At 47.0% G+C, this 27511-nt stretch overlaps 1 protein-coding gene and 1 long non-coding RNA gene across 5 annotated transcripts in view; one reads left to right on the forward strand and one right to left on the reverse strand.

Annotated features, from left to right (window-relative positions):
• Positions 1–6626: 6626 nt before the first annotated feature.
• LOC108400226 (uncharacterized) lies at positions 6627–12240 on the reverse strand. Its single transcript, XR_001853832.3, has 3 exons — positions 11626–12240; positions 10315–10620; positions 6627–7648 (listed from the first exon to the last, which is right to left on the reverse strand). It is a non-coding gene; the product is annotated as an uncharacterized lncRNA (long non-coding RNA).
• A 115-nt stretch (positions 12241–12355) lies between these two features.
• Positions 12356–27511, forward strand: part of ABTB3 (ankyrin repeat and BTB domain containing 3) — a 291411-nt gene continuing 276255 nt past the window's right edge. For 2 of the 4 annotated variants that reach the window (XM_037007083.2, XM_037007082.2), the window contains exon 1: positions 12356–13989. In XM_037007083.2, coding sequence (XP_036862978.1) covers positions 12858–13989 — 1132 coding nt within the window. In that variant the 5' untranslated portion in view covers positions 12356–12857. The remainder of the gene's footprint in view (positions 13990–27511) is intronic. The other 2 variants (XM_037007081.2, XM_073213790.1) reach the window with 1 other exon arrangement.

Consider the following 27511-nt stretch of genomic DNA (forward strand, 5'->3'; position numbering starts at 1 on the left):
GCCCTGAAAAGGTCTTTCAAATTGACATGAATTCTTGGCATGCTTTTCCCTCAACTACTGCTGCTCCCCCTACAATAGCCTGCTGCAGAGAATCCCGGGGACACAGGCTTTTGTCTTAATTGTCTAACATGTATCAAGTATTTCATATTTTGGATGGAAAGCAGGAGGGAAAAGGGGTACCTCATTTGTGAGACAGATTGAAATAGCAATTCTGTTTTGTCTTTGGTGCACTGCTCCTCAGGAACTCAGGTGCCATTTCCAGACTAATGAAGTAGTAAATGTCCTGGGACCACCATTCAGCAATGATGTCCCTTTTCTATCTCTGGGAGGTATTTGGGATCTGGTTTAGAAATTAGGCAGTGCTGGTGTTGGCAAAGGTGAAAAGAAATAAGATGGGCTGAAGATTTAAGGATAAAATGTGAAGATGTAAGATAACATATTGCATAACCTTTATCCTGTTAAAAGCAGGGCAGACCTTCCTAACTTACAAACCTTAAATGGGAGTATTGATAGATTTAACAATGAGAAAATAAAAATCTTATGCTAGATAAATAAATTAATGAATAAATAAATAAATTTAAAGGGGAAAATGGCAAGCCACAGATAATATGACAGAGAAGAAGTTGGTATTTTTATTCTATTAGGAGTTCTGAAAAATCATTAATAAAAAGATATACATCTTAGGATCCCTTGGACTCCAAAAAGAAAGAAATGATATAAACAGGGAATTTTTACAAATAGAAATAAAAGACAAACACTGAAAAATATTCAACTTCAGGAATTATCAAATAATGTTAGGCATTATATTTAAAGGTAATAACATAATGTAGATAATGGCATAGTCTCTGGATTCAGGCTGCCTAGGTGGCTGCTCGCTACTTGTTTGACCTTGGGAGCTGCTGAAATGCTTTGCCTCAGTTTCCTCAACTATAAAATTAAGGTTATAGGGTTGTTATAAAGGGTGGGCAAGTTGATATACGTCATCCACTCGGAATAGTGCCTTGCACGTCAGGAATGGTATATAAATGTTAGTTGTTATTATTTCTTTCATTAATTTAAGAAAGACAAAACTGATCATAGCAGTGGTGTCAAAGGAGTGGAGACAGGCACTCTTGCCCACTACTGGAGGCATAAAGTGGTACAATCTTCTTAGAGGGCAATTTAGCATCTAGCATCAGGCTCTTAGAATGCTGAATCTCCTTGGACCAAGTTCCAGTGTAGGAATTCTTCTCAAGGAAATACAAAGTCAAATATATAAAGAAAGAGTTATAAAGATTTTTTTTAAGGTATCATTGACCTAAAGATTTTTTTCAGAGCTGTGTACAATTATGCAATACTGGAAAGAACCTAGATGTCCAACAATAATAGTTTTGTTGAGCAAATTATGGGACATCCATACAGTACAATTCTATATAGTTATCAAATGTTATAAGGAAAAAAACCATTCTACAGGGCATTTTAGGGAAGCTTGAAATATGAGTTGTATTTTAGGAAATGTCATTATATCAGTGCTGTTTCTTGGGTGTGATAATGGTCTTATAGATCCTCCTAGGACAATGTAAGGTACACGCTGAAGTCTTATGATCTTTGCAGCTTATTTTCAAATGGTCCAGGAGAAAGAGAACATATATCATATACACACAGACACAACCCTCCCTCACAGAGGGAGAGGGTGAGGGACACAGAGCAAATGTTAGCAATCGTGAATCTGAGTGAAAGGTGGATGGAGTTTTTATTTTAATCTATCAACTTTTGTGTTTGAAATTTTTCCAAGTAAAAAGTTAGAAAAAAATGTGAAAAGAACAAAGACAGGAAAAAAATTGATATTAATAAAAAAATAGTTTACACATCAGCATATACAATATGATCTCGCTTTCTTGCGCTCTTTTTTTTTTAAGAGAGTTCGATTAGATAACAGCAGCTGGGACTTATTGGGGCCTTTCTATGTGCCAGACACTATGCTAAGTATTTACATGCATTGTCTCATGTAGTTAAAACTTTATGAGATTATGAGATGTAATGATTTTCCCCACACAAGAAACTGAAAGATGGAAACTCAGAGGTTAAAAATTTATCTAAAAACCACCCAGCCAACCATTGGTCCTTAAGCATGGGTCTTTATGACTTCAAGTCCGTACGTTTAACTACTAGTCGATTGCACAGGGCAAGGAGGGGTAGGCTGCTGTAGCTGCTCACAGTGATATTGATTATAGCTAATAATTATCGGTAAGGGCTTGACTTGCCAATGGGTTTCAGCCCTGGGCAAGTTCACTCTTGATTCGGTGAGACTGAAAAATGATAGTGGAACATTCTTGGGGTGAAAGGGTTTATACCCAACTTTATTCCCACAGTGGCAGGTCAATCACTAGAATCCCGTCCACTCAGAGCAAGTGTGCACACAGCACGCCGGTCTCTGCCTCTGGGCCTCTCTGCCCCTGCAGCTATCTCAGTCTCTGTGCTCGGCGCTGCCACCTCTCCAGTCTCTGCTCTCCTGCAGCTGTGCAGCCCAGAGCACTGGGTGGAGCTCTTTATATAGAGTCAGTAATAACATATTGCCCACATGTGTTTAGTGAGCAAGCGGATCAGGGTCAAATGAGAATCCTGGCCATAGGAACTTCCATTTTCCCCACACGGCTATAATAGAGATACATGTTCAATGCTTTGAAGGAGCAGAGCAAAGGGAGAGGCTAGTTCTGTAAGGCAGGGCAGGAGGAGTATAGTAGTTCTTACTAAAATGGTAATAATTGAGATGGGCTTTGAAGGATGCATAGGAGTCCAATGCTTTTTTTAAAAAATTCAGTACAGAGGGAAAAGCATGAGTGAAGACACACAGTGTATTGAAGAAACTATAGTGTGTAGAGAGTGTGTTAGTAGGTAATCAGGGCAGATGGCAGGGAATGAGATTGGCCAGAAACCAGCCCAATTCCTTTAGAATTTCTTCCATTTTTAGAAAAATGACCCAGGCAGCAAAGTAGAAGTGAATCTGGTTAGGAAAATGAGACTGGCACTGGGGATACCAAGTGAGGGGCTCTTGGGAACAGTTCCAACAGGAGGCAATGAATGTGTTCACCAGGGTAAGGACAGTGGGAACAAGAACGAGACAGATTCAAACCTTCCTCCTCTGAAAGTTTTAGCATTACTTTGGGAGACTCCTTAAGAGATACATGTCTTGAAATATCTTCTTATCTCTCCGAACTGGCCCTCTGCTTGTTTGTGCTCGTATCCACACATGCCCTTCTCCTGATCTGCTTTGTCTCTTTTGTATCGCAGGAACCACCTTTCCCAGACACCCTTGCCCTCCAGCTCTTTTTTGGGTTTGGCCAGTGGGTGGTGCTGGCATCAGAGGGTGAGGCAGGAGGAGGGAAGAGCCCCACGTTCTTCGGTTTTTCTCTTGTCTGCTTCAGGTTGTGCTCCTGGTAGCAACTGTGTGTCATGCATGAGCCCAGACCCTGGCAGGTAGCCCCTCCCCACATGGAGCTAGCTCTCCTGCTTAGACCCCATTGTGGTTCTAGATCCTGTCAGATGGCTCAGCTTCTGGCCTCCAGTAACACCATCCACTCCTTGTCCTTCCAGCCCTGTGGGGGCAACGCCTTCTTGCTGATGCTACCTTTCCAGATGTGTCCTTCTGGTCCCGATTAGCTCCTCAGCTCTCCCATCCCCTCCTTACCTAATTCTTTGCATTAAATGCCTCAGATGGAGACACCTAGAGTGGCTTCTGTTTCCTGGCTGGACCTCTTCCCGAAACCTAGAGTAGAAGTTACTAAAGGACAGGGACTGAACCTCACCAGTTTCAGAATTCCACAAGAAGGGCTCTAGCAAATACTTAAGAAATATTTGATTGATTCCTGGCCTTGGATCCCAACACAGATCCTCAAAGATTCCCTTGTGTGGGACCTGAAAGGAGAAGACATGGAAGGAAGGGAAAGGAGCTCTAATTCCTTCTTCCTGGTGCTTTGCTTGGGTTATGGTGTAGTTTCCACTCATTCATTCATTCAATCAACAACCATGTACTGAGTGCCTAGTAGGTGCCAGATACTCTTCTAGGTGCTGGGACATACTAGTGATCCTTTCCTTGTGGAGCTTACATCTTAGTAGAGAATTTGGCACAGCAATAAGCCACTGGGCAGGAGGGGTCTGCCTATTTTTCCTAGAGTCACTGCCTAGAGACGCCTCATTAGATACTCTGCTTAAAAGATGGAGACTTTCAGGTGGAAAATAACAACAGTGGTATTATATTGGGGGCAGATTCTGTGCTAAGACACCTATCTATCCAACAAGCATTTCTGAAGTACCCAGAGCACTACATGCTAGGCAATGGGGTGTTAAGCAGGGAGCGAGATGAATAGGTCCACACCCTCATGCTGTTTAGTTGAGGGGTCATACAGTCTGGTTGGGGTGACAGACGTTAAGCAAATAATATATGACTATATAATTTAAAACTGGGGAAAATCAGGGGTTAAAGATGGTGGTGTGAGAGGAGAGACAGAGGCTTCCTCCTAAAACTGAATACAATTAGAAAATATAGTTGGCGCAACTAATCCTGAGAGAGCAACTGGAAAGAGGATGTGTCAGACTGCACACACCTGGAGAAAAGAGCAGACCTCAGCGAATGGGGTAAAGTACCAGAGCTGTGGCTCCGCAGGACCCGAGCCCCTTCCCCACCCCAGCTCACCGGCGGGAGAAAGAGAAACGGAGCAGGGAGAGAGTGGAAGGCTTGGGACTGCTGAATACCTAGCCCCGGAGATCTGCGCTGGGAGCACAAACCTACATTTCATGGTGCTTTCATCATAGTCTTCTGATTACAGGGTTGGAAAGCTGGGACAGGCGGAGTTCTTGGGGAGACTGGGATTCTGGCCACTTGAGGAAAGCAGGGATCCATATCTGGCTGCTCTGGGACAAAAGCTTATACCTGTGTGCTCCACCTACTGGCTCAGGCAGTGGAGATGGGCACAGCCCCTGGGAGGCGGGGAACAGCTCTTTCCTACCCCCAGGCACCAATACTGCTCCCCTGCGACCCCCGACATTTCTTCAGGGGCTGAGCAGCTCCAGAAAAGAGCTTCTGGACACTAGAGGGCACCAAATACAAATATGTAACGCCAAAGAAACTTGATCCCGAGGAAAATTGTTAATACAACTCCCGAGAAAGATTTAAATGATATGAATTTCATGACTCTTCCTGAAAGGGAGTTCAAAATAAAAATCATCAACATGCTAATGGAGGTACGGAAAGACATCCAAGAACTTAGGAATGAATTCAGGTCAGAGATCCAATCGTTGAAGAGCACGATAGAGGATATTAAAAGCAGGTTGGATACAGTGAAGGAGACAATAAGTGAAATAGAAACTAGAGAAGAGGAATACAAAGAAGCTGAGGAACAGAGAGAAAAAAGGATCTCTAAAAATGAAAGAATATTGAGAGAACTGTGTGACCAATCCTAATGGAACAATATTCGTATTATAGGGATACCAGAAGAAGAGAGAGAGAAAGAGAGAGAAAGTGTCTTTGAGGAGGCAGTTGCTGAAAACTTCCCCAATCTGGGGAAGGAGATAGTTGCTCAGGCCATGGAGATCCACAGATCTCCCAACACAAGGGACCCAAGGAAGACAACACCAAGACATATAGTAATTTAAATGGAAAAGATCAAGGATAAGGACAGATTGTTAAAAGCAGCCAGAGGCAGAAATAAGATCACATACAAAGGAAAGCCCATCAGGCTAACATCAGACTTCTTAGCAGAAACCTTACAGGCCAGAAGGGAGTGGCATGATGTATTTAATGCCATGAAGCAGAAGGGCCTGGAACCAAGATTACTTTATCCAGCAAGATTATCATTTAAATTTGAAGGAGGGATTAAGCAATTTCTAGATAAGCAAAAGCTGAGAGAATTTACCTCCCACAAACTATCTCTACAGTCTATTTTGGAGGGACTGCTATAGATGGAAGTGTTCCTAAGGTAGAATAACTGTCACCAAAGGTAATAAAACCACAGTAAAGAAAGTAGAACAGCTAATCACTAAGCAAATGCAAAATTAAATTAACTATCTCCAAAGTCAATCAAGGGATAGACAAAAAGTACAGAATATGATACCAATATATAAAGAATGGAGGAGGAAGAAAAAGAAACAGAAGAGAACCTTTAGATTGTGTTTGTAACAGCATACTAAGTGAGTCAAGTTAGACTCTTAGATAGTAAGGAAATTAACTTTGAACATGCTATTTCTGTTTTTTGGGGGCGATATTTTCCATACTGGCTTAATTCCTGCTCATGGATATAGTCTGATGATCCATGTCGCTCCTTCCAGACAGCCATCTCTGACTCACCCTCTCTGGGTTCAGATCCTTTCCTCAGAACTCCATGGCACACAGATGATATCTCCTGCCATTGTAGCCCTGTGGTCCTTGTTAAGGGGGTGGGACTTAGAATTGGGAATGTCTGGGTTAAAATTCTCTTTCCACACTTTGTGGTTCTTTGGATTTGGGTAAATTACTCAATATCTTTGTGCCTCAGCTTCCTCATTGATAAAGTGGGGGTAGTGTGAGGTAGGTACATGTAAGGTGCTTGAAACAGTGCCTGACACAAAGCACATTCTCAGTAAAGTGTTAGAGTTTATAATGAACTGCAGATACTGCGTACCAGGTGTATACAAATAGCATTTATGCACATACATGCAGTTTTCTAAACTTTACCAGTTTGTTAAGTGATACTGTTAAGACCCAAGACATGAAGAATCACTGCTATGAGGGCAGTGCTCACATTGGAAACTTCTCTAAGAAACCCTTACGTTGGCAGGTGCAATTATACCCCTTGCTTAAAGTTCTCTTTTAAAGCTCTTTCAGTTGTGTGACCTATCTGCCCTGCAAATGAGCAAGCTATTATGTCGACTCTATGATTCTTTCTTTCAGGAGAAAATTCATAAGAAGTAGGCACATACATCCCTTTCTGATGTGGAGCAGATTGAAATTGGAGTGGACTCATTTATAGTCTCCCTAGTAATAGAGTCTTCTGCTCACAAAGATGCTCGCAGAGCAAAGGGATCTCTGTTGAGCTTTACACATGCTAATTATGCATTTAGGAAATAGCTGATATTTGCAAGGAGCTTGCTCAGAAATGGCACAGTGAAACACACACAATCTGTTAATTCATGTGTGTAATCCTTGAACTTCCCGTCTCCTGAAACTCATTGTATTTGCAGCTCTTATGACTGTCTTCGGAGGAAAAGTTCAACAAGAGCAGGACCCAGATGGGAAGCTGAGTCCCCATGGTCCCCCGAGTCAGCACTGTGACTGACCTGTAATAAAAGTAACCAACACGAGGGAGCATTTACATTGCTGCCAGACACTGTTCTAATGATCCCATTTAACCCTCACAGGCAACCTACTGAGGCATGCGGTATTATTATCCCCAATTAAAGATGAAGAATGGAGGCAGAGTGAAGCGCAGAGAGGTTGAGGAACTTGCTCAAGGTTATATAATTCAGAAGTAGTGGAGCCAGGCTTCAAACCCAAGTGGCCTTGCTGCTCACGCACAGTAGGTGTGTAGAAAGCATGTGATGAAGTATCCAACACGTGTGAGTCCAGCTTAGTGGGGCTTGTTCACGTTGTGGCTGTTGGGTTAGTTGCTATACTTGCCGTTTAATTTCTAGAATGCTGAAGGACAAAAGATTATTTTACTACTTTGATTGACAGGTGAGCTTCAGAATAATGGGCAGAAAATAATTTAATTTCCTTTTGAAAATAGTTTTCTGGCTCTGGTAAAAATGTCACCTGTTTATTGTAAAAAGTTCAGAAGTACAAAGAAGAAAGTTAAAAATCACCATAGAACAAAAAGGCAAAAGAAGACAATAAGGACGGAACTAGAATCAACAAAACTTTAAAAAAATCACACACCAGAAATCCAACAAACTAGTTATAGCTATTATTTCTATTCTTTCAGGCAAGTTTATATACTTAGATACACTAAGCACTTTACAATAAATGGGACCATGTTATATGTGCAATTTTACATCTTATTTTGAAAAGTTTCTTTACTCACCAACCTGTTGTGGAAATAAAGATCAGCATGATTATTCTTTGCAACTGCTTCATATTCTTGTGTATGAATTACTGTAATTCATCAGGCCAAACTGAAAGGTTGTTTCTCAGAGTCCTAATGTTAAAACAACATTACCAGGAGCATCCTGTATGCTTTTGAAAAATTCACAAGGATCACCTTGGATATCAGACAATATGATTTCTGGGAAATCACAAGGAATGCACATTAACATTTTGATACATATTGGCAAACTGCCCTCCCAGAAGATTGTCCCAATTTATGTCCCATCATGACCCACATTCATCGTGATTGACCTTGTAAATCTTTGCTAATCTGGTAGGCAAAATAATCTCAATAAATGAATTTTTATTTATTTTTTAATTTGTAGTATATATTTGTGGTTTATGAGCATTTCGTAGAGAATAACATATAGAAGACTTTTAGTTTTGAAGAAGAGAGTTATTTATGTCCAATGAGTTTCATCCCAACATTACTTATATCAGTTAGAAAACAGAAACAACCAAATTGGGAATCAATATACTAATTAAAGTATAAACATATGTTGGAAAACTTCATAGCCACAAAAAAAGAATATTTTGGATGAATATTTAATAGCATGGGGAAATGATTATCCATAAAGTTTGAGGAAATTTCTTGAGGAAAAAATCAAAATGCGAAATTATTTATAGAATAATACCAATTATTAAATTATTTATGTTTAGAAGAAAAAATTAGAAAACCTAGAAGGAAATACAAGAAGTTATTAATGCTAATAATATCTTTGAGGTGGAATTTTTGATTAAATTTTCTTCTTCATACAATTTTTGCAGACAGTGAATTTTGTAATAGTATGGGGCTAATATTTAACATTTGGTTGATGTGTTTATTATTATTAGTGCTTTGAGGTCATTTACCCTCAGACACAACATTATCATTAACGATTTATTTTAGTAAACTAAATGGACATATGCTTTGGCTTATTCTTAATACTAAGGAACATGCTCATTAGTACTGACACTATGTTAGGGGGCAGGATCCCAGCTTTCAAGGAGTGTACAGCATAGAACACATACATTTATAACAAGAGGGAAGAATGTGTCTACTCAGTTATGGGAAAACCTCCTAGAGAAGGTAACATTTCAACCTAGCCTTAAAGGATAAATTGTATTTTATATGTAAGATTTGTCTTTTTTTCCCCCTGACTCTATAGAATAAATAAGTGTATATTGTAAAAAATAAGAATATATAGAAGATAACAGACATTTATAGGGTTATTACCATGTGTGGGACACTGTGTTAAATCCAGATTATGAAAAAATCTCTTTTAACTCCCCAGCAACCCTTAAAGGTGGACCTGATTATTTTGTGCATTTCAAAGGCGAGGAAAGGGAATATAAAAAAGATTGAATGAGTGAACACTGTGACATGATTGGAAAATTGGCAGACGCAGTATGGAATCCAAGGCGACCTTGTGCCACAGAAGAAAATCAGTGTTAAGCCCATCGCTTTCAGTCTCTTTTTTCCCTATGCACAAGGCTTCTCCAGGTTCTCTTGCTGCCTGCACTCTGCTGAGTGGTCGTTACTCAGGCATTATCAGCACACAGGTGGTAACTGAAGGCATGTAGGTGGACGGGACCACTGAAAACATGGGAAGAGAAAAGGTTCTGGAACAAAGCCTGAGCAACTGAGGTAGAGACGCCCTGGGCTGGGTGTAGAGGAGGCAGCATTTAGTTCTATACACCTGGAACCTCTAGTCCAATGTGTAATCCAGACACTGATCAAAATGTCACAGCGGTGGTACTCTTGGAGCTGAATCTTAGAGGTGAGAAGTTTGCCAGGTGGAGAAGAGGAAGATAATGTTCTGAGCAAACAGAACACCATCTGTAAAAGCTTATCAGATGCAAGGATGACATGGTAACTTGGAAAACCAAGTGATTTCAGTATGGCTAAAGCACAGGGTTTGTGTGTGTGTGTGTGTGTGTGTGTGTGTGTGTGTGTGTGTGCGCGCGCGCGCGCACATGTGTATCTGTGTGCATCTCTATGTAGGTGTGTGAGTGTATCTGTGGTTCTCTGTGTCTATGTGAGTGTGGATATATATTCAGGAGGCTAGAGTAGTGACAGAGAATCCAGACAGGATGGTAGGGCTCAGCTCATTAAAGACTATGTGTCCCTGTATTAGTTGGTTTTCCAGAGAATCAAATATATGTATATACATCTTATTCTGATTTTCTGGAAAAACAGAGAAAAAATATAGGAGATTTATTATGAGGAATTGACTTACCTGATTATAGAGCCTGAGAAGTCCCGTGATCCCATGTTTGCAAGCTAGAGTCCCAGGAAAGCCAGCAGTATAATTCAGTCCAAATCCAAAGATGTGAGGGGAGCCAGTGGTGTAAATCCCAGCCCAGGGCTGGAGAAGAGGAGATGACATATCCTAGCTCATTCAGTGAGGTGGGAAAAAAGAGGTAAATTCCTTCTTCATTCACCTTTTGTTGTATTCAGATTGGATGATGCTCAGCCACACTGCAGAGGGTGAGTCCTCCGCAATTTGCATTGCTGGGTCCACTGATTCAAATGCTAATCGCATCTGGAAAGACCATCAGACACACACTTCAAACCGATGTTCAAACTGGACAACTGTGGCTTACTCAAGTTGACACATAACATTTACCATCACAATCCCTTATAAAAAGTTTGGAATACTATGGAAAGAAAGTCTGGGAACAGAATGAGGAGACCCCAGCTACTCAGTGTTGTTTATTTTTCAGGAAGGCCATAGAGAACCTTTGAATTTTTTTCAAGAGAGAAATGACAAGATCAGAACTAGGCTTTTGGAAGGTACTTGGACTGGATGGCTTAGAGAAGGAAGGGGCAAGAGAGGAGACCAGTCGGTAGAATACTGTAACAGTCAAAGTGAGAGGTGATGAGCGTATGTATTAGCAGGGTAACTATAGGGTAATGTTGGTTTAATGGAGGAAAGGATGGGTGTTTTCAATTTCAAGCTCTGCTTAACTGGTTTATTGTGGGAAAGGGAGGGATGATAGTGGATTTGGGTTTACAGAAATGAGAATGGGCTAGTTTATCTGGGAAAGTCCATTGTTGAACACTGAAACCAATAGTTCAAAAGCATGGCCTTCCTTCACCCACTCATTCGCAACAAATATTTACTAAATATTTACTGAAGTGCCTACTCTGTATCAGTCCTATACACCTGGAACCTCTAGTCCAATGTGCAATCTAGAGACTAATCATATTGTAACAATCTAGTTACAGTAGCCCAGAAATCCACGGCCTCAGATGGGGGATTGGCAGTTGAAGCACCCAAGTCAGCATTGAGGGATCTGGGGCTACTTTCCTGTAGGAGGGGACTTCTAAGCTGAAAATTCTAGCCAGCCAGAGGAGGGTCTTGTTCCTCAGGCCCAGACACTGTGTAGGAGCTGAGGATCCCCAGGTAAATAAGACCGTATTTTATGCCCTGATGGGTGCAAATATGACAATGCCAGCTGATACAAATGCAGCTAAGTCATACATATATATCTTTAATTAAAATCAAAAGGAGATAAAACAAAACCTCTTCTACATGTAAAGTTACCTTTTAAAGGCTGGGCTGTCTGGAACTGTACCCACCAGGATGGCCTGGTGGGACGTAAGCCCTCCCTCCGGTGCACCGCCGGGCGGAGTGCAGGGTCCTCCTGGGTACTGAAAGGAACCTAGTTAATGTGTCTTGGTGGCAGGTGGCTATTGTCCACAGATTCAGACTTCCAGTGGTTTCCATAGACCTGGATCCTCCGCTTGTCTGATTTCCCTTCACGCTGTGGCAAACGGGGGCTGAAAGAGGGCCGCACTGGTCTGGGGACCCACAGGTGAGGGAGGGGGAGGGGGAGTGGGAGAAAAAAAACATGCTACGTGTTTTAAAGAGAAAAGGAAAGTGAAATCTGAAACGCACAGGCAGAAAGCGAACCCAGGCCGACACTCTGTGATCCGCTGGGGGGAGCACACCTCGGTGGTTGGGGGGTTCACCTGCCCAACCTATCACCCTCCCATTCTGGTACCAAAGCCGAGAGCCTTAGGGTCAGAGACTGCATCAGGGGGACAGCATCCGCTACTCCACGCTCCCACAGGCCCCCCAGTTCCCAGATGGCTGCTCCCTACTTCCTGCAGCCTTGGTCAAGGCTGGGGGCGTGTGTGAGGGGCGGGGCTACGTGGAGCTGAGGAAAAGGGGGGGTCGGCCGGTGGCGGGGGGCGGGGAAGCGAGGTAATTAGCATTCTCTGATCCCATTGGCTCTCCGCCGGCCCTGCTTTCCATGAGTCCGCCCCGCCTGCTGCCAGTGGTTTGCGGGGTTGGGCCGCATTTGCTGCCGCCGCGGTAGCTGCTGCACTTCGGTGCGGAGCGGGCAGACGCCGAGAGAACCCCGGGCCGGGAACCGGGAGCCGGCAGAGCTGCTGCTGCGGCGTCTGGGTCCATTTCCATCTTACGAACACCGAGGCCAGTGCCCGGCGGCTTCTGCTCCCAGCCCGGCCCAGGGAGGAGCGGGTCACTTTATTTTGGAAGAAAGGGGCGAGTCCGCGTGTGAGCTTCCCTCCTGGCCTGGCTCTCTCAGTGCGCCCCAGCTTTGGCACGGGCTCCGGAAGATGACTCCGTCGTCTGCTCTGTGTATTCCCGCGGCGGCGGCTCCGAGAGGCTGCCCAAAGTGGTAACACTTGGTAGTAGCCGCTAGTGGAAAAGTGAGCCGAGGCGGCCCGGGCTCGGCTCTCCGCGCGCCCCGTCGCCCGCTACTCCTTTCCCTCGACTCCCGGGCGGCTGCAGCATGAAGTGGCGCAGCGATGGCCAGGAGAGGTAAGAAGCCCGTGGTGCGGACGCTGGAGGATCTGACGCTGGACTCGGGTTATGGTGGCGCGGCGGACTCGGTGCGCTCTTCCAACTTGTCCCTGTGCTGTTCCGACTCGCACCCGGCGTCCCCGTATGGCGGGAGCTGCTGGCCGCCTCTAGCTGACTCCATGCACAGCCGGCACAACAGCTTTGACACTGTCAACACTGCCCTGGTGGAAGACTCCGAGGGGCTGGACTGCGCCGGCCAGCACTGCTCGCGGCTGCTGCCGGACCTCGACGAGGTCCCTTGGACCCTCCAGGAGCTGGAGGCGCTGCTGCTGCGCTCGCGGGATCCCCGAGCAGGCCCGGCGGCCCCCGGTGGCCTGCCCAAAGACGCGCTGGCCAAGCTGTCGACGCTGGTGAGCCGGGCGCTGGTACGCATCGCCAAAGAGGCGCAGCGCCTCAGTCTGCGCTTCGCTAAGTGCACCAAGTACGAGATCCAGAGCGCCATGGAGATAGTGCTGTCCTGGGGCCTGGCGGCGCACTGCACGGCGGCCGCGCTGGCAGCGCTGTCCCTCTACAACATGAGCAGCGCCGGCGGCGACCGCCTGGGCCGTGGCAAATCGGCGCGCTGCGGCCTCACCTTCTCTGTGGGCCGCGTGTACCGCTGGATGGTGGACAGCCGCGTGGCGCTGCGCATCCACGAGCATGCCGCCATCTACCTGACTGCCTGCATGGAGAGCCTCTTCCGGGACATCTATGCGCGGGTCGTGGCCTCCGGGCTGCCCCGGAGCTGCAGCGGCCCCGGCCCGGGCTCCAGCTCCGGCCCAGGCCCGGGCCCCGGCGCGGCCCCTGCGGCGGATAAGGAGCGGGAGGCGCCCGGAGGGGGAACAGCGAGCGGCGGCCCCTGCAGCGCAGCCAGCAGCGCTAGTGGGGGCAGCAGCTGTTGCGCCCCGCCGGCAGTGGCTGCGGCCGCTGCACCCCCGCCGGCCGCCGCCGCCAACCACCACCATCACCACTACCACGCACTCCACGAGGCACCCAAGTTCACTGTGGAGACTCTGGAGCACACGGTCAACAACGACTCGGAGATCTGGGGGCTCTTGCAGCCCTACCAGCACCTCATCTGCGGGAAGAACGCCAGCGGTAAGTGGCCGCGCGCAAGCCGCCTCCTCCCACCCAAACCTGCTACTAAACTCTCGTCGCAAGTTTGTCTTGCGTCCCCCTCCCGTGTTGTTCCGGCTGCCCGCTGCTGTCCCAAGACTCCGAGGGGACCGCCGAACTGGAGGCGTCCGGAATCCAGTCTGTTCCCCACCGAGCTCTAGACTCGCGCACCCTCCGCGGCTCCCAAGGGCCCAAGTTCCAGAGCGCGGGGAGCAGCAGCGGCTCCCTGTGGGAAGAACCTAACACCGTCGGGGGTGGTGGGTGGGGCAGGTTTCCATTATTTACGCCCAGGACGTATTTCTGACCGAGTCCTGCTTTTTTTGACCTTGAAGACGCCAGATTTACAGGCGCACGGGTTTGGTTCCCTGCAGATGGGCCTCCGTCCACTGCCGGGTTCGAGGGCTTCCTCGCGCGCTCGCGGACGCTGCGGGTGTGCGCGGGAGGAGAGGCCCCCGCGGCCGTATAGGCAGAACGTCTGGGAGCTCGCTTGGCCTAGAGACGTAGGGAAGACACGTGTGTGTGGTGAGAAGGTGCAAAGGGAAGACTTACAGGTCCCAGGTTTTTCCGGGGCAGTGTTTGAGGGCCAGAGCACACAGATGCTGTGTGCTGCGCATTGGACAGCACTCCTCTGCCTCAGTCCGACCTCCCAGATCTTCCCTCTTGCTCCTCAAGGTTTCTTGTGGCAAGGAGCTGCAGCTGTCACCACTTGGCTTAAGGAGCGCCACCGGGGACTCGGGCGGGATGGAGGGGGGCGGGGTTCTGGAGGGGGATGTCACTTTAGGGTGTCGTTTCCAGCAGGTTCTGTCATTCCCTCCCGCACCCCCGTTTTGGAGGCCCCCGCTGGGTGGGCTTTGAACCTGCAGTTGTGGCGGCAGAGGGGGTGGGGCCGGGGGCTCTTGTTTTCGAAGCCCGAGCCGGCGTTCCTGCCTGTCTGCAAAGCCGTAGCTAGGCACTTCAAAGCTTTAATTTTCCACAGGAAATGGTAGAAGGGTAACTGGAGACTGTGAAAGCGAAATAAAACTTTGTTACTTATTCGGCGGTTTGGCCTGAGATTGCGTGGTTGGAGCTGAAATGCAGTCTTTCTGGGCAACATTTCATTCATGTTGCTGCCTGTCGGTTCCCCGGGGGGCGAAGGAGAGACGCGGGGGCGCGGCCCAGCCCGTGGGGGTGCCAAGTGTGTGCGTGTGCATGTCAGTGTGCCTGTGAGTGTGCGCAGGAGCGAGAAGGCTAGCGGGGCTCCAGCAGAAGTCCCTTGGAAACCGACCCTCGGCTCTTGGTCTCTTCACCTGGCTTCGATCATCGTCGGGGGAGGGGAAGGAAGGGGCCAAAACCATGTGTGTGTTGGGGGCGGTGGGATCACGACTTCCGCGTTCATCCCCGAGTCTTTTCGGAATCCCTTTGCTAGGGCTCGCCGCCCTCTGCTGCCAGTCGAGGGCAAAACCCCTTAAGAGAGGGTATCTCCGAGGCTGCCCATTCCTCCCTGGCCCCCACCTGACACGTGTGAAATCCCGACCGAAATAGATGGAAACCTGGGAGAAGGCACTGGCCTTTGTGTGGGCTTCTTTAGAAGGGGGAGGGCTCACCTGGAAAAGCCAGCTTTGGACTGGATTGTTCTTTGTTTGGAACCCTAGCCCCAAAAAAGCGCAAGAGGGGCTTAATTTTCTTGCCATGGCCTTCACCCACCTCCCCTGTTCTTAGCTCCCCCATTACAATCGTCCTTTACTCCTTACTCCCCCCCCCCCCGCCCACCGTTAATCCCCTGCTGGTACTGCACCCCCCTCTCCCCCCCTTACTCCTCCCTGAGTGTTTCCTTTGGGCGGAAGGAGCCCTTACAGGGCTCCAGGTTAGGAATCTGAGCGGGCAACTCCACGTCTGTCTTTGCCATTCTCTTGAAGTTATGACTTCAATTGACTCGCTTTTCTTTTTTGGACCTCAGTCTCTCATCTGTAAGATAAGGGCCAAGATAAATAAATAATACACCCCCGATCCTCTTGTAGCCCTCCCTGTCTGCGTTAGTAGCCTTTATATTTTTTCACACTGGTTTTACTTTTATGATCTTCAACGTCTTTTAAAGATAGTTTTTGTGTTTATCCTTTTCCCTGTAAGTATAATTTCAGGAAGGAGAAAACCACAGAGCTGGTTTTGGGCAGGGTGAGTGTGTGGCGGTTGGGGTTTGCAGGCATCGTAGCAGTTACCAGTCCCCAGAGCTTAGCGTCCGGATTGCAGGGCCCCTTCAGCCATCTCTTAGCCTGAGATATACTGTAATTTCATTGTGAACTCATTTTTCCTTGGGCTTGTTTAAAATGGCAGGTCATTTATGCAGAAGAGTTAAGGAATGACTACTTAATTTCTTAGGTATATCTGAAACATACATTAAACATCAAACCTATTTCTTGAATTATTTTGCATGGCAGTCTCTCTGATCTGTAAGCCTTATTAAGGAGGCCATGCCTTACATAATCGATTTTATTCTCTCAGTAGGATCACTTACTCATTTGTGAATTCACTTGTTCATCAATATTTATTGAGCAGTTAGTAAATCTAGAGAATGAACAAGTACTGTGGTAGTAACAGCTAACTTGCAGCCATTACTACCTGTATATACCCATTTGATCTTCAGCATTCCCTTTCTACTATCATCCCCATTCTACAGAGGAGGAAACTGAGGTACAAAGTAATTAAGCATCTTGCTTTTTAATGACAGATGAGTTCCCTGCCTTCAGACTTCCTACTTGCTCTTCATTACTTATACAGTTGAACAGCAACCCTTCACAGCCTGATATCTTTCCACCTCAACTTATATACCTTTTTTTCCTACCAAAGTGAACTAGATTTTATGTTTTTATATTCTTGGCCAAGTCTAAGAGGGCCCAGTACACAGTTGGAGCTTATTAGATGCCTGTTGAGTTGAGCAAGCTGTTGTGTAATATTATACAATGCTGTCCCGAAAGAAGCATTAATTTTTGAGTTTCTTGAGTCATCTTTTCAAGTCCTTCTACCTTGGTTACTGCTTTTTTACTGCCATCTCTGCACCTGTCCACCCTTCTAATTTGCTGCTGCTAAACTGCCATGGCCTGAGGAATCATGAAACTAATCACATGGGACTCAACTCAGAAAATCAAAGATATTTGGCTCGGACCGATCACATGCATGGGCTTAGGGCATGAACTTTGTGGTGACTGTTTTACTCTTCAGGGCTGGTTTTTTTTTTTCTTAAGTGGATTTTCATCTGTTTTGAAGAGCTGGGGTAACAGCTAAGAGACCCCAGTGAGTGTTGCATTTCTGTGGGATTTTAAAATTCGGATTGATTTTGCTAAAGCTAACTTAAGGAGCAGATAGAAGTGCTTCCCCATGCCCTTGCATGTGTTAGTCATTTTACCTTAAACCCCATCAGGGCTGGCCAGTTCCACTCATACTTGAGGACTTGGCTCAGAGATGATTTTTCCTGCATCTCTGTCAAGCCTTCCTTGATGTAACCCATCCCCCACTTCCCAGATGTGGGCCTTACCCATGTCTTTTCCTCATCCTTTGGGTTCTGACTCTGACCTTGCTTAAAGTGACTCCCCATTGCAATGTGGCAAGCTTGTATCTTATTCATCTTTGTATCTCCTCCCATGTCAGTGAGCACAGCACTTAGCACTTAGTAGATGCTGAGTACTGTTTGTTGAATGAATATTAACTGGCCCATTAAATCTTTGGGATTTAAAATTCACCCATCAACATCTGTAATCAACATTTGTAAAGGCCCCTGAAGTCAGACCTCCTGGATTTGAATTTCAAAGCTGCCAACTTCTAGCTGTGTGTTCTTAGGTATGTTACCTAACCTCTCTGAGCCCCATCCCCCCAGCTTTAAAACAGAAATAATAATTATGAATATTCAATAAAATTATGTGGATGAAGGTGTTACACTTTGGTGCCTGATACATACCTGGGGCCAAACTGGTGACGGTAGTTATGATAGTCTAGGCACAGCTATCACTCATGTCTGTCTCAGCTCATCTGCATGTGTTCAGTGTGGATGGAGCCTGCAAGGTGCAGAATTTTACCTGGATCCTTCCTCCTGATATTCTCCAAATCAAAGAATTCAGTCCACCCACCTCAGGGATTGACGCCATGGGCACAGCCCTACCGCCAAGGTCACAAAAACCTTGTTTTGGTCAAACGTAAGTAGCTCATTTTATTTGTTGTATTTTTGTTTAAAAGTCATCTTTAGTGAAGAGGCCTCCGTGAACTTTCTGTGGTGGTAGAAATGTCCCTTATGTTGATGGGGGGGGGGGTGTTCAGAGGTATATGTATTTGTCAAAATGCATTGCAATGTAAACTTAAGAAATGTGCGCTTCACTGTATTGCAAAATATAGTTCAGTAAAAAAGACATACTCTCCAAAAAAGCCATTGGCACCTTTGAATGAAATTTTATTTTAAATGCAGAAAGAATTTGAAGGGAAGCCTGGAAGAGGCAGTGTGGGGTGATGAAAGGAAGAGGTGTTTACACTTAGGAGAGCGCACCTTGAATTTCAGCTCTGCCACTTTCTAGCACATGACTTAATTTTGCTGAATGTGGTTTCCGCATTTGCATGGTGAGGATTACTTAAAAAAAAAAAACAAGAAAAAAGAAACATAAAAAAGGAAGCCATTCCAAACGTACCGCATCTGATGATTAAAGGGATTAAGTCAGCTCCAGGATGGGAAGATGGCCTGTCACAGCGTAGGCCCTTGATATTAATGGCTTCCTTAAAAAACAGATGATTCAGACTTTTTGATGATAATATTTGGGGGGATTTTGAATAGTCTCTTTCATTTCATGGATCCCCAACATTTTATAAACATTGGTCACTAGGAGCCCTTGCCTCACCAGCCCTGGCGTGGTGGATAGGATGACTTTCAGGTCTTTTGCTTTATTGTTGCCCCATAGATTGTGTTTCTGCCCTAAATGCCTACTCAGCAGTTTTCCTGTCCCTGCGCTGGTGGTGCCGTTCCATGAAGAACAGCAAAAGCTATCTCAAGGGCGAGCCGTAGCAGTGTCTGTGCTCACAGAGCACGTTTTTAATTAACTGGCTGAATGTAAATTAAAACTTGGAATTTGGGTCAGTAGAGGGTTATTTGGTTTACCATGCAGGCTTGCCAGTTCAGTGCTGGGGCATTCGTAAGTAGTATTTTATGAAATATAAAATAAAAATAACAACAAGATAAAACAAGGAAGGACCAATCTGGAGATGATCTGGGCTCAGCGTGGGGGAAAGGCCTTAATTCTGGGCCCATTATTATTTGTGACCTTGAGCCAGGTACCAAACTCACCTATAAAATGAGTTGGATTATCATCTCCTGAGAGGTAAATATAAAATGGTAATTGACTCTGGAGTCAGACACTCCCAGAGCTTGCATGTCCCTATCTATAAAATGGGTATGGTAATAATAAAAGCTGTACTTATATAGTGTTTATTATGGGCCAGGCACTGTTTTAAGAGCTCTGTATATTATAATTGTTACAGTTACATTAACTATTATAAAAGACAGCCCCTAGATCTCAGGAGCTTAACCAATAGAAGGTCAATCATTTCTTACTCAATAAAATCTGACTGGGAAAGGAGCAGGGTGGGCGAAAGCAGGAGAGCCATTTAGGTACCAAGACTGATGGAGATTTTGCTTTCTTTATCATGAAGGCCTTCAGAGCCTTCCTTGGACATTCATCCAGATGAGAGGTGGAAGAAGAGAGTGTGCATGTTTTTAAGAAAGGTGTTACAGGCTAAGCCTGGAAGGGACCTACATCACTTCTACCCCTGTGTCACTGGCCAGATGTCTCAGTGGCTCTCTGGCCACCATGTATCTGTGCATGTCCTCATACACAATCGCTTTCCCCACACAAGGAAACTCACGTTCTAGGCCATCACTGTTTCCAACTTCAAGTTCAGGATCTTTGGGTGAAGCTTAGTCCTGTCCATGGGGTTGACTGTGGCTTCTTATGGTCCAGGGACCCATAAACCAAGTGAGATGTGTTATTTGCCTTCCCGCATCCATGCACCTTATTGAAGCAGGGCAGTGTAGTCACGGTGAAACTCCCACTAGGAAAAGAGTTGCGGAAGACGCACAGAAGTCACTGGCCCTTAGGAGTTTGCCAAACCTTGCCAAGCAAGCACTGGGTGGTTGTGCCCTGCGAGTGGGGAGGTTCCTAGCTGAAGCCCTGGTTATGCTCTCTGGGAGCAATTTCGTGATGCATTGTTCTCTGTGCTACTTGCTCTGCCCTGTGGGAGGATGTTTTCTTCATCTATTATTTTTCTTGGCCATCCCTGAAGTGGGTCTTGGGGAGTATAACCTCTTTGAGGCTCTAACCCAGAGAGGTTCAGCAACTGGTCTGAGATGTCACAGATACTAAGGAGTAGAGTTGGTTGGGATTTAGACTCCAGAAGTGGTGCTCCATATGGCCACAGCACAGTGGTGAAATCTGGTTCACATGAGCCTCTGAGAGAATCCCAGAAGGACTCCCGGGCAGCAGAGTGGAGGATGGGGCTTGCCTTGGTGCTGGTGGTCATGGTCAGTGATTGTCTTTGGTATAATATGTGGTTGCAGGTCTTTTTTTAGCCCCCACTGGCATCCCCCTCCCGGCTGCCCTGTGAGTCACCACCCAGCCATCCGTGAGGTTGCAAGGTAAACTCCTCAGCTGAGGCCCTGTGGCAGTGGGTGGCCCTGTGGTCTCCAGCGAACAGCCCTGTTGGTACTCTGCCTAGTTGGGTAGGCTCAGTGCCAGAAGGAGCATGGCCTTCTCACTAGAACTGAATGCAGGAATCTGTGGTGTATTGGAGAATTAGTCCTAGTCTTCCCTGAGAATCACAGAGCTGGGGGTTTTGCCAGGCCCTGGAGGTAGTGGGCCAAGGTTCAAATTCTGGCTCCACACCTGTGAGCCAGGTGATCTTGAGCAAGCCATTTAATCTTTCTGAGCCTCAGTTTCCTCATCTCTTAAATGAGGATAATGGCAGTACTCCCTCACAGGGTCATTAGAAGGAAAAGATGAATTAATTCATGTAAAAGTTATTAGAATAGTGTTGGACACATCATAAATACTCAGTGTCTAGTAACAATTATTGTTATTATCAAGTGCTTAAGATGTGCCAGCCTCCTTGCTAAGAGATCTGCCCCCTGAATTGTTTCACTTGAGTGAAAGGCTTCAAATAGTCTGCCAGTAACTAGGCTTCCAGGGTTTGATATCAGACACTACTATCTGTATGATATTGGGCAAGCTACCTAACCTCTCTGTGACTCAGTCTTTACCTTTGTTAAATGAGAATCATAATAAAACCTAATTCTTAGGGCTGTTGGGAGGTGCCTGACATGTAGAAATTGCTTAAAAAGTGTTGGCATTGTTAGATTTTATTAGATTCATTATGACTTTGTCTACAGGCACTGTGTTAGATGTTAAGCAACACGATCCCTGTTCTCATGGAGTTTGTGGGCCTGTAGCTGACTTATTTTTCCATCATATAATCATGTAAATGTAAATTTACAGCTCTAACAGTTGCTATGAAGGTGAGAGGTACATGGAACTGTGAGTCTTTACTGAGGCTCTTGATGTAATTGGGGGTAAAGGAAGCCTTCGCTAAGGGAGTGGGAAAATGAGCCTTGAGTGAGGTTGAAGCATGACCCATTTGGTTGAAAAGGTAGAGGAGCACTCTGTGAATGGGAACAGAATGTGCAAAGGGCCTGTGGCCCCAAGGGAGCATGATAAGAAGGAGAGTGGCTGGTGTGGCTGAAGGGAGAATGCAGTGAGGGGTGCTGGGTAGAGGTTGGGCCAAGCATCTGCCAGATTAGGGAGTCTGTCTTTTCCTAAGGACACTGGAGAGCTGTTGAAGGAGGGAAATGCTGTGATCAGATTTGTGTTCTAAAAAGCTCACATAGGCTGCAGAAATGGGAGCAGACAGGAGAGAAGGGATGGGTGAATGTGGGAAGGCTAGGTAGGTATTATCATCATCCCCATCTTACGCAAGAAAAATCTGAGGCTGGGAGGCATTTGGTAACTTGCCCAGAGTCGCTAAGGCAATAAATGGCAGAGTGGGGGTTTGAACTCAAGTCTGAATTTCAAATTGTACCTTCCTCTCACCTATGCCACATCTCGTCCCTAGGGAGCATTTGTTTCAATCTCACATTTTACAGGTGGGGAAACTGAGGCCCAGAGCAGACAGCCTTGCCCAAGATTACAAGGTCCCATGGCAGAGCTGGAACCAGTATCCCAGGTTTCTGGATTCTTAGCCTGTCTTCTGTCCCCTGTGATGCATTGTTTCCTCCAAACCAGATGACTCCTGGGAGGCAGAATGGGGTGCGGGGCTGGGTTGATGACAGCAGTTTTGGAGATTAATTTACAACCTGGCTGTAACATTCCTGTTTCTTATTATACATCTCACAGTAAAAGAAATGCCAGTTTGGAAGCATGCAGAGGTCCCTATTAACTTGTGGCTGAGCCAACGAGAGCAATTACTGTAAAGATCAGGTGTGCACAATGCAGAATCAAATGAACAGTTCCCCAGTGCATTAATATCTGAGAGCAAATCAGAGAGGCAGCTTGAAACCTTGAAAAACAGTGCTTGCCTCGGAGGTGGAGGTTGCTTGGATTAACTGGGTAGCAGCTGTCACCGTTTCTTTCTGATCCCAGCTCACAGTACCACCCAGGGGCTCCGCATGTGTATGAGAAGCATGAAGACACAAATCACCTGTTCTCGTAGTGGCTGAGAATTTCAAGTACTGGGGAGCAGGCCCTGCTTTCCCCGCACCTCACCCCTTGGCAACTCCCTCCGCCCCTTGTAGCCTTTTCTTTGCTGGTTTTGAGGGTCAGGGCCTGGGCTTACCCTTGGGAGCAAAGCTAGACATGATTCTTGCCCTCACGGAGCTTGCAGCCTGAGGTAGCTGCTTAGAAGAGGTTCATGGGGTCCGTAGGACAAAGCCTCCTCAGGACGTGGGGTGAGGTCCGGGAGGCCCAGCTGTCCCTCCCTTGTGCTTCCGGGGTGGCTCTGGCTGACCCTGAGGCACCAGACATGCAGGGGGCCTGGGGTTGGGTTGGGAGTTAAGACTTACGGTTCTCCGCTGCGCACTCGAGCCGGCTCATCAGGGTGGGCAGGGGGCGGGGAGGGCCGGGAATCCCATCCGAAGTCAGTGTCAGCCTCTCTGAATTCTGCATCTGTTCCTCTCTCTTGAGAAGCCCTCCCCTACCCCTCCTCCTGCACTCTCCATTCTGCATCCGCCATGTTCAGGGCTGGAAGAGAAGGCTCTTGGTGCTTCTTATTCAGATCACGGGGGCAGGCTGGTGTATGTGAGAGGTCAAAGGCTCTGTTCCAAGGTGTGCGGGGAGGGGCCCTGCCTCTCTTCCCTCCTGACCCCCTACCGTCCCCACCTGGTCCTGCTGCTGCTCTGAGGCTTCCTTTCTCCCAGCACGAGAGCTTTGGATCACAGAACAGACCAAGAGGAAGCTGGCGATTTCACGGTTTCTGATGGCCCCATCATGGGGAACGACTTGGGGCAGCTGGGAGCCTGTGGGGGGCAGTGGAGGAGAAGGGGGTGCAGGGAGGTGTCTGAGCCCTCTAGTGAGTGGGAAGGCTTCAGCTCAGGCCTAGCAGGATATACACATGCTCTGTGACCTTGGACAGCCACCTGCCCTCTCTGAACCTCGGTCTCCTCATACAGGAATGGGAAATAATGATAATACCAGGTTCTGGCTTTCATGGAGTTGCAAGTGTCAAATGAAGCAACACTTTGGAAAACCGTAAAGCCCAGCATTTAGTAATAGTCAATGCTAACATTTATTGCTTAGCACTGTATTCGGGTTCTCCATTGAAACAGAACCAATAGGCTGTATGTATAAGAGGAGATTTGTTCCAGGGATCAACTCTCACTGTTCTGGAAGCCAGAAAGTCCCACAGTTTGCCATCTGCAAGCTGGAGGACCAGGAAAGCAGGTAGTCAAAGTCCTAAGGCCTGGGAACCAGGGGGGCGCTGGTATAAGTCTTGGAGTCTGAAGCCCTGGGAATCAGGATTTGCTGCTCTTGAGCTTACTGGTAGGCTGTGCAAAAGCAGAATCATGAGCATACATGCAATTCGTAGTATTATGGGTAACACAGACATCAACTAGCTGCTATAAGCAGTTTCTGCAATTTAGGCCTGAAAGAAATTTCTGAGCAGGAGACTAGAAGCAGTTATTAAGTTACACTTGGCAACCTCACATTTCAGCCCGTGGTTGTTAAGAAAGGACAAGGAGAGCCTCTTTGTGGTAGCAAGGTGTCTCTCCCCTCCCTGCTAACATACGACCTCTCCATTCCTTAGGGAATGTCTAGTAGTTGTGATATGTGTGTAAACACAAGGCCAGGGGTGGGGCAGCATTGCAGTGTTCCTCCTGTGTTCTGGAGAGTCTTGGGCTGAAAGCTTCTGTCTATGTCACATGGTCCCTATACACAACATATGAGTTCATTTAATGCTTCTCAGGGAAAGTAAGCAGCTGTGTGCTCTGCCTGCAAGCTGGGGCATGTATGAGTTTGGAGAAACCGGAGGGAACTGAGTGGGGCCTGGGCTTTGGAGAGACTGGCAGCAGGGTGGCTGGATAAGATGCACCTGAGAGTTTAAGGACAGAAGAGGGCATGAGGCCCACTGTAGAACAAGCTCTGTGATCTCAGGCAAGTAATTCAACCTCTCTGGACTCGTTTTCTCACCTGAAAAAAAAAAAAAAGTAAGTTTCAAAGCTCTAAGGAATCATCAGATGTCAAAGATACCTGTAAACTGCAAATTTATCATTCATTCATCCAAAAAATATTTTTTAAGAGCCTACAGTGTAGGAGGCATGGTTTTTGGCACTTAGCATACATCAGTGCACAGACAGACAAAAATCCTGAACTTCATGGAGCTGGGATTCTAGTGCAAAGGGACTCTGAACAACACATATAACACCAGTAAATAATATAACACGTAAAAGATGATACCTGCCATGGGGGAAAAAATCAGGGTGAAGAGGACCAGGAGGGCTGAGGATGGTGGGTTGTAATTATTAAGTGTGGTTAGTGTGTCACCTCACTGAGGGGGTGACGTTGATGCAAAGAGAGGAAGGAGGTGAGGGATTTAGCCGTGTAAGTACCTGGAGGAAGAGTGTTCCAGGCAGACGGCACAGCCAGTGCAAAGTCCCTGAGGCAGGAACAGCAAAGAAGCCACTGTTGTGCAGAAGTATGAATGAGTCAAAAGGGTTAAGAGGCGAAAGCAGAGAGTCACAGGAAACCAGGTTGGGTAGGTCCTCATAAGCTATTGTAGACTTTGGCTTTTATTCTTAGTGAACTGGGAAGCCCTTGCAGTGGATCAAGAGTACGGATTTGCAGGTCTGACTTGGGGTTTAAAAAGATCACTTGGGCTGTTGATTGAAAATAGGCTCTTGAGGATCAGGGTAGAGGCAGGGAGGCCAGTGTGCAGATGGAGGCTCTTACAGTAATCCAGGCAGGACATGGTGAGGGCCCAGAGCAGGGCAGTGGCAGTAGAGGTGGGCCAAGAGGCAGCTGGATTTTGGTCATAAGGAAAAGGAATAGTCCAGAAGATGTTGTGAGTATGCTGGGTGTGGGCGTGAGGGAGGAGTCAGGGATGGCTCCCGGGTTTTGGGTCTGAACAACTGGAAGGCTGGAGTTGCCATGCGTGGAGATGGGGAAGGCGGAAGGAAGAACAGGTGCGGAAATGGCAGAAAGATCAGGACACGTCGGGACATGCTGAGTTTGAGGTGCCTTTCAGACGCCCAGGTGGAGATGTCATCGAGGTAGTTAGACAGTCGTGGCTGGTGTTCGGGAGAGAGGATGGTTTGGAGATATACATCTGGGAGTCAGGAGCGCACAGATGATTTTTAAAAACCTTGAGAAAGGACAAGGTCACCTAGGGAATGAGCCTGAAGAGGCAGGAGGATCAAGGACGGGGCCGTTTGACGAGCTGGGCAGAGCAAAGGAGACTGAGAAGGAGCCCCCAGTCAGGAGGAGAAACAGAAATGTCCTAAAGGTCGAGCGAAGAAGGGGTGTAGGAGGTGGGTGTGACCAGCTCCCTGACCAGCTGGGTCAGGCACTTTTCCCCCCAATTATCGGGGTGTTTCTGCCTGCAAGCCCTGTGACTGCTAAGCCCAGCGCACACGCAGCACCAACGTGCTCCCTGGGAAGCACACTGACCGTAATGAGTGTGAAGGAGGCGTGGGGTATTTTCTCAAGGGGCTGGAGACAAAATGGCCTTAGTATGTCATCCATACACTGAGGGGATTAGGCCAAGTCCGTGACTTCTCTCTGGACGCTCATGTGACCTAGAGTTCTGTAAAGGGCCTTGGGGACCCCAAGCGGGGAGGCTTCTCACCACCCCCTACACACACTTCACCAGAGTTGCTACCCTTTCCTCTGTGTTCTATACATTGGATTTTTGCGTAACGTGCATTTGAGAAAAGGCTTCTATTGTCAGGTAGAGTGTAAAGGCTCCGGCCTGGATGCTTAGCAAATCCTTCTTGCTCTGACAGCCTGGGAGGCTCAGGTTAGTGGGGAGCAGGGGTCCCACAGTGTGCGTGTGCTTTGGCTCTGTCCCTCCTGGGCTCGGAGAAGGGTATTGGGGGGGAGGAGGAGAAAGGCAAGTGCTGTGTTTATAGAACTCCAGGACCCAAAAGGGGTGGGAGAGAGAAGAAAGCGAACGAGGAGAACCAATGCTGGTAAGAAACCAGCCAACAGAAGGCAGGAGCCCACAGCTAGACGCCTCGGTCAAAGGCGGCTCTGCTCGCCCCTCCTCACAATTATTTGCAACTCTACCCTTTTCCTGATGCAAAGGTCTCTCTATTCCCCCTCCACATGTCTGATTCAAGGGAACAGCGGAATTCCTCAAAGCCATCTCTGAACCAAAAATAACCCCATCTAGCCAGACACTTCCCCACCTTCCCTGCGAAAATGCTCACTCCCCTCTGTCAGCCGGCACGCTCACCTGCGGCCCCCAGAGGTCTGAGGTTCAACGTGGGCTTGCCTCCGTAGGAAGGAAACATGTTTACTTTGTCCTAAGAAGTTGTATGACTAAACCAATTTTCTATAAACAGAAAGGATCAGTCCTGAATTCCCACACGCCCAAGCAGAAGGTGGTGATTGGGGGATATTGTGACTCGTGTAGAGTAAGGTTTTCCCTCGCCAAGCACCTGATCTGGTTGATGTTATGAAGGTGAGTCTCAGGGTGGCGTGTCGCGCTCTCTAACCCGGGGTCTGAGGCTCCCATCCCAGCATCATGCCTTCCTGGCTGTGCCACCTTGAGCAAGTTCTTCTCTCTCAGCCTCAGTTTCCTCTCTGGTAGAGTTCCCACCTCTTAGAAGTGTTCTGGGGATAAAACAAAATGCCGTGATGTGTGTAAGCACGAGTATGGGCCAGGGAGTGATCAGTACACGTTGGCGGTTGCTGTGGGGGAGCCTCATTCCTAAGTCCCCTGAAACCTCCACAGCACTCATCAGAGTCTGCCTGTCATCTTTACAGGTCAGACGATTTCTTCTCATCTTCGT

The sequence above is a fragment of the Manis javanica genome, chromosome 10, assembly GCF_040802235.1.
Source record: "Manis javanica isolate MJ-LG chromosome 10, MJ_LKY, whole genome shotgun sequence".
Lineage (NCBI taxonomy): Eukaryota > Metazoa > Chordata > Mammalia > Pholidota > Manidae > Manis > Manis javanica.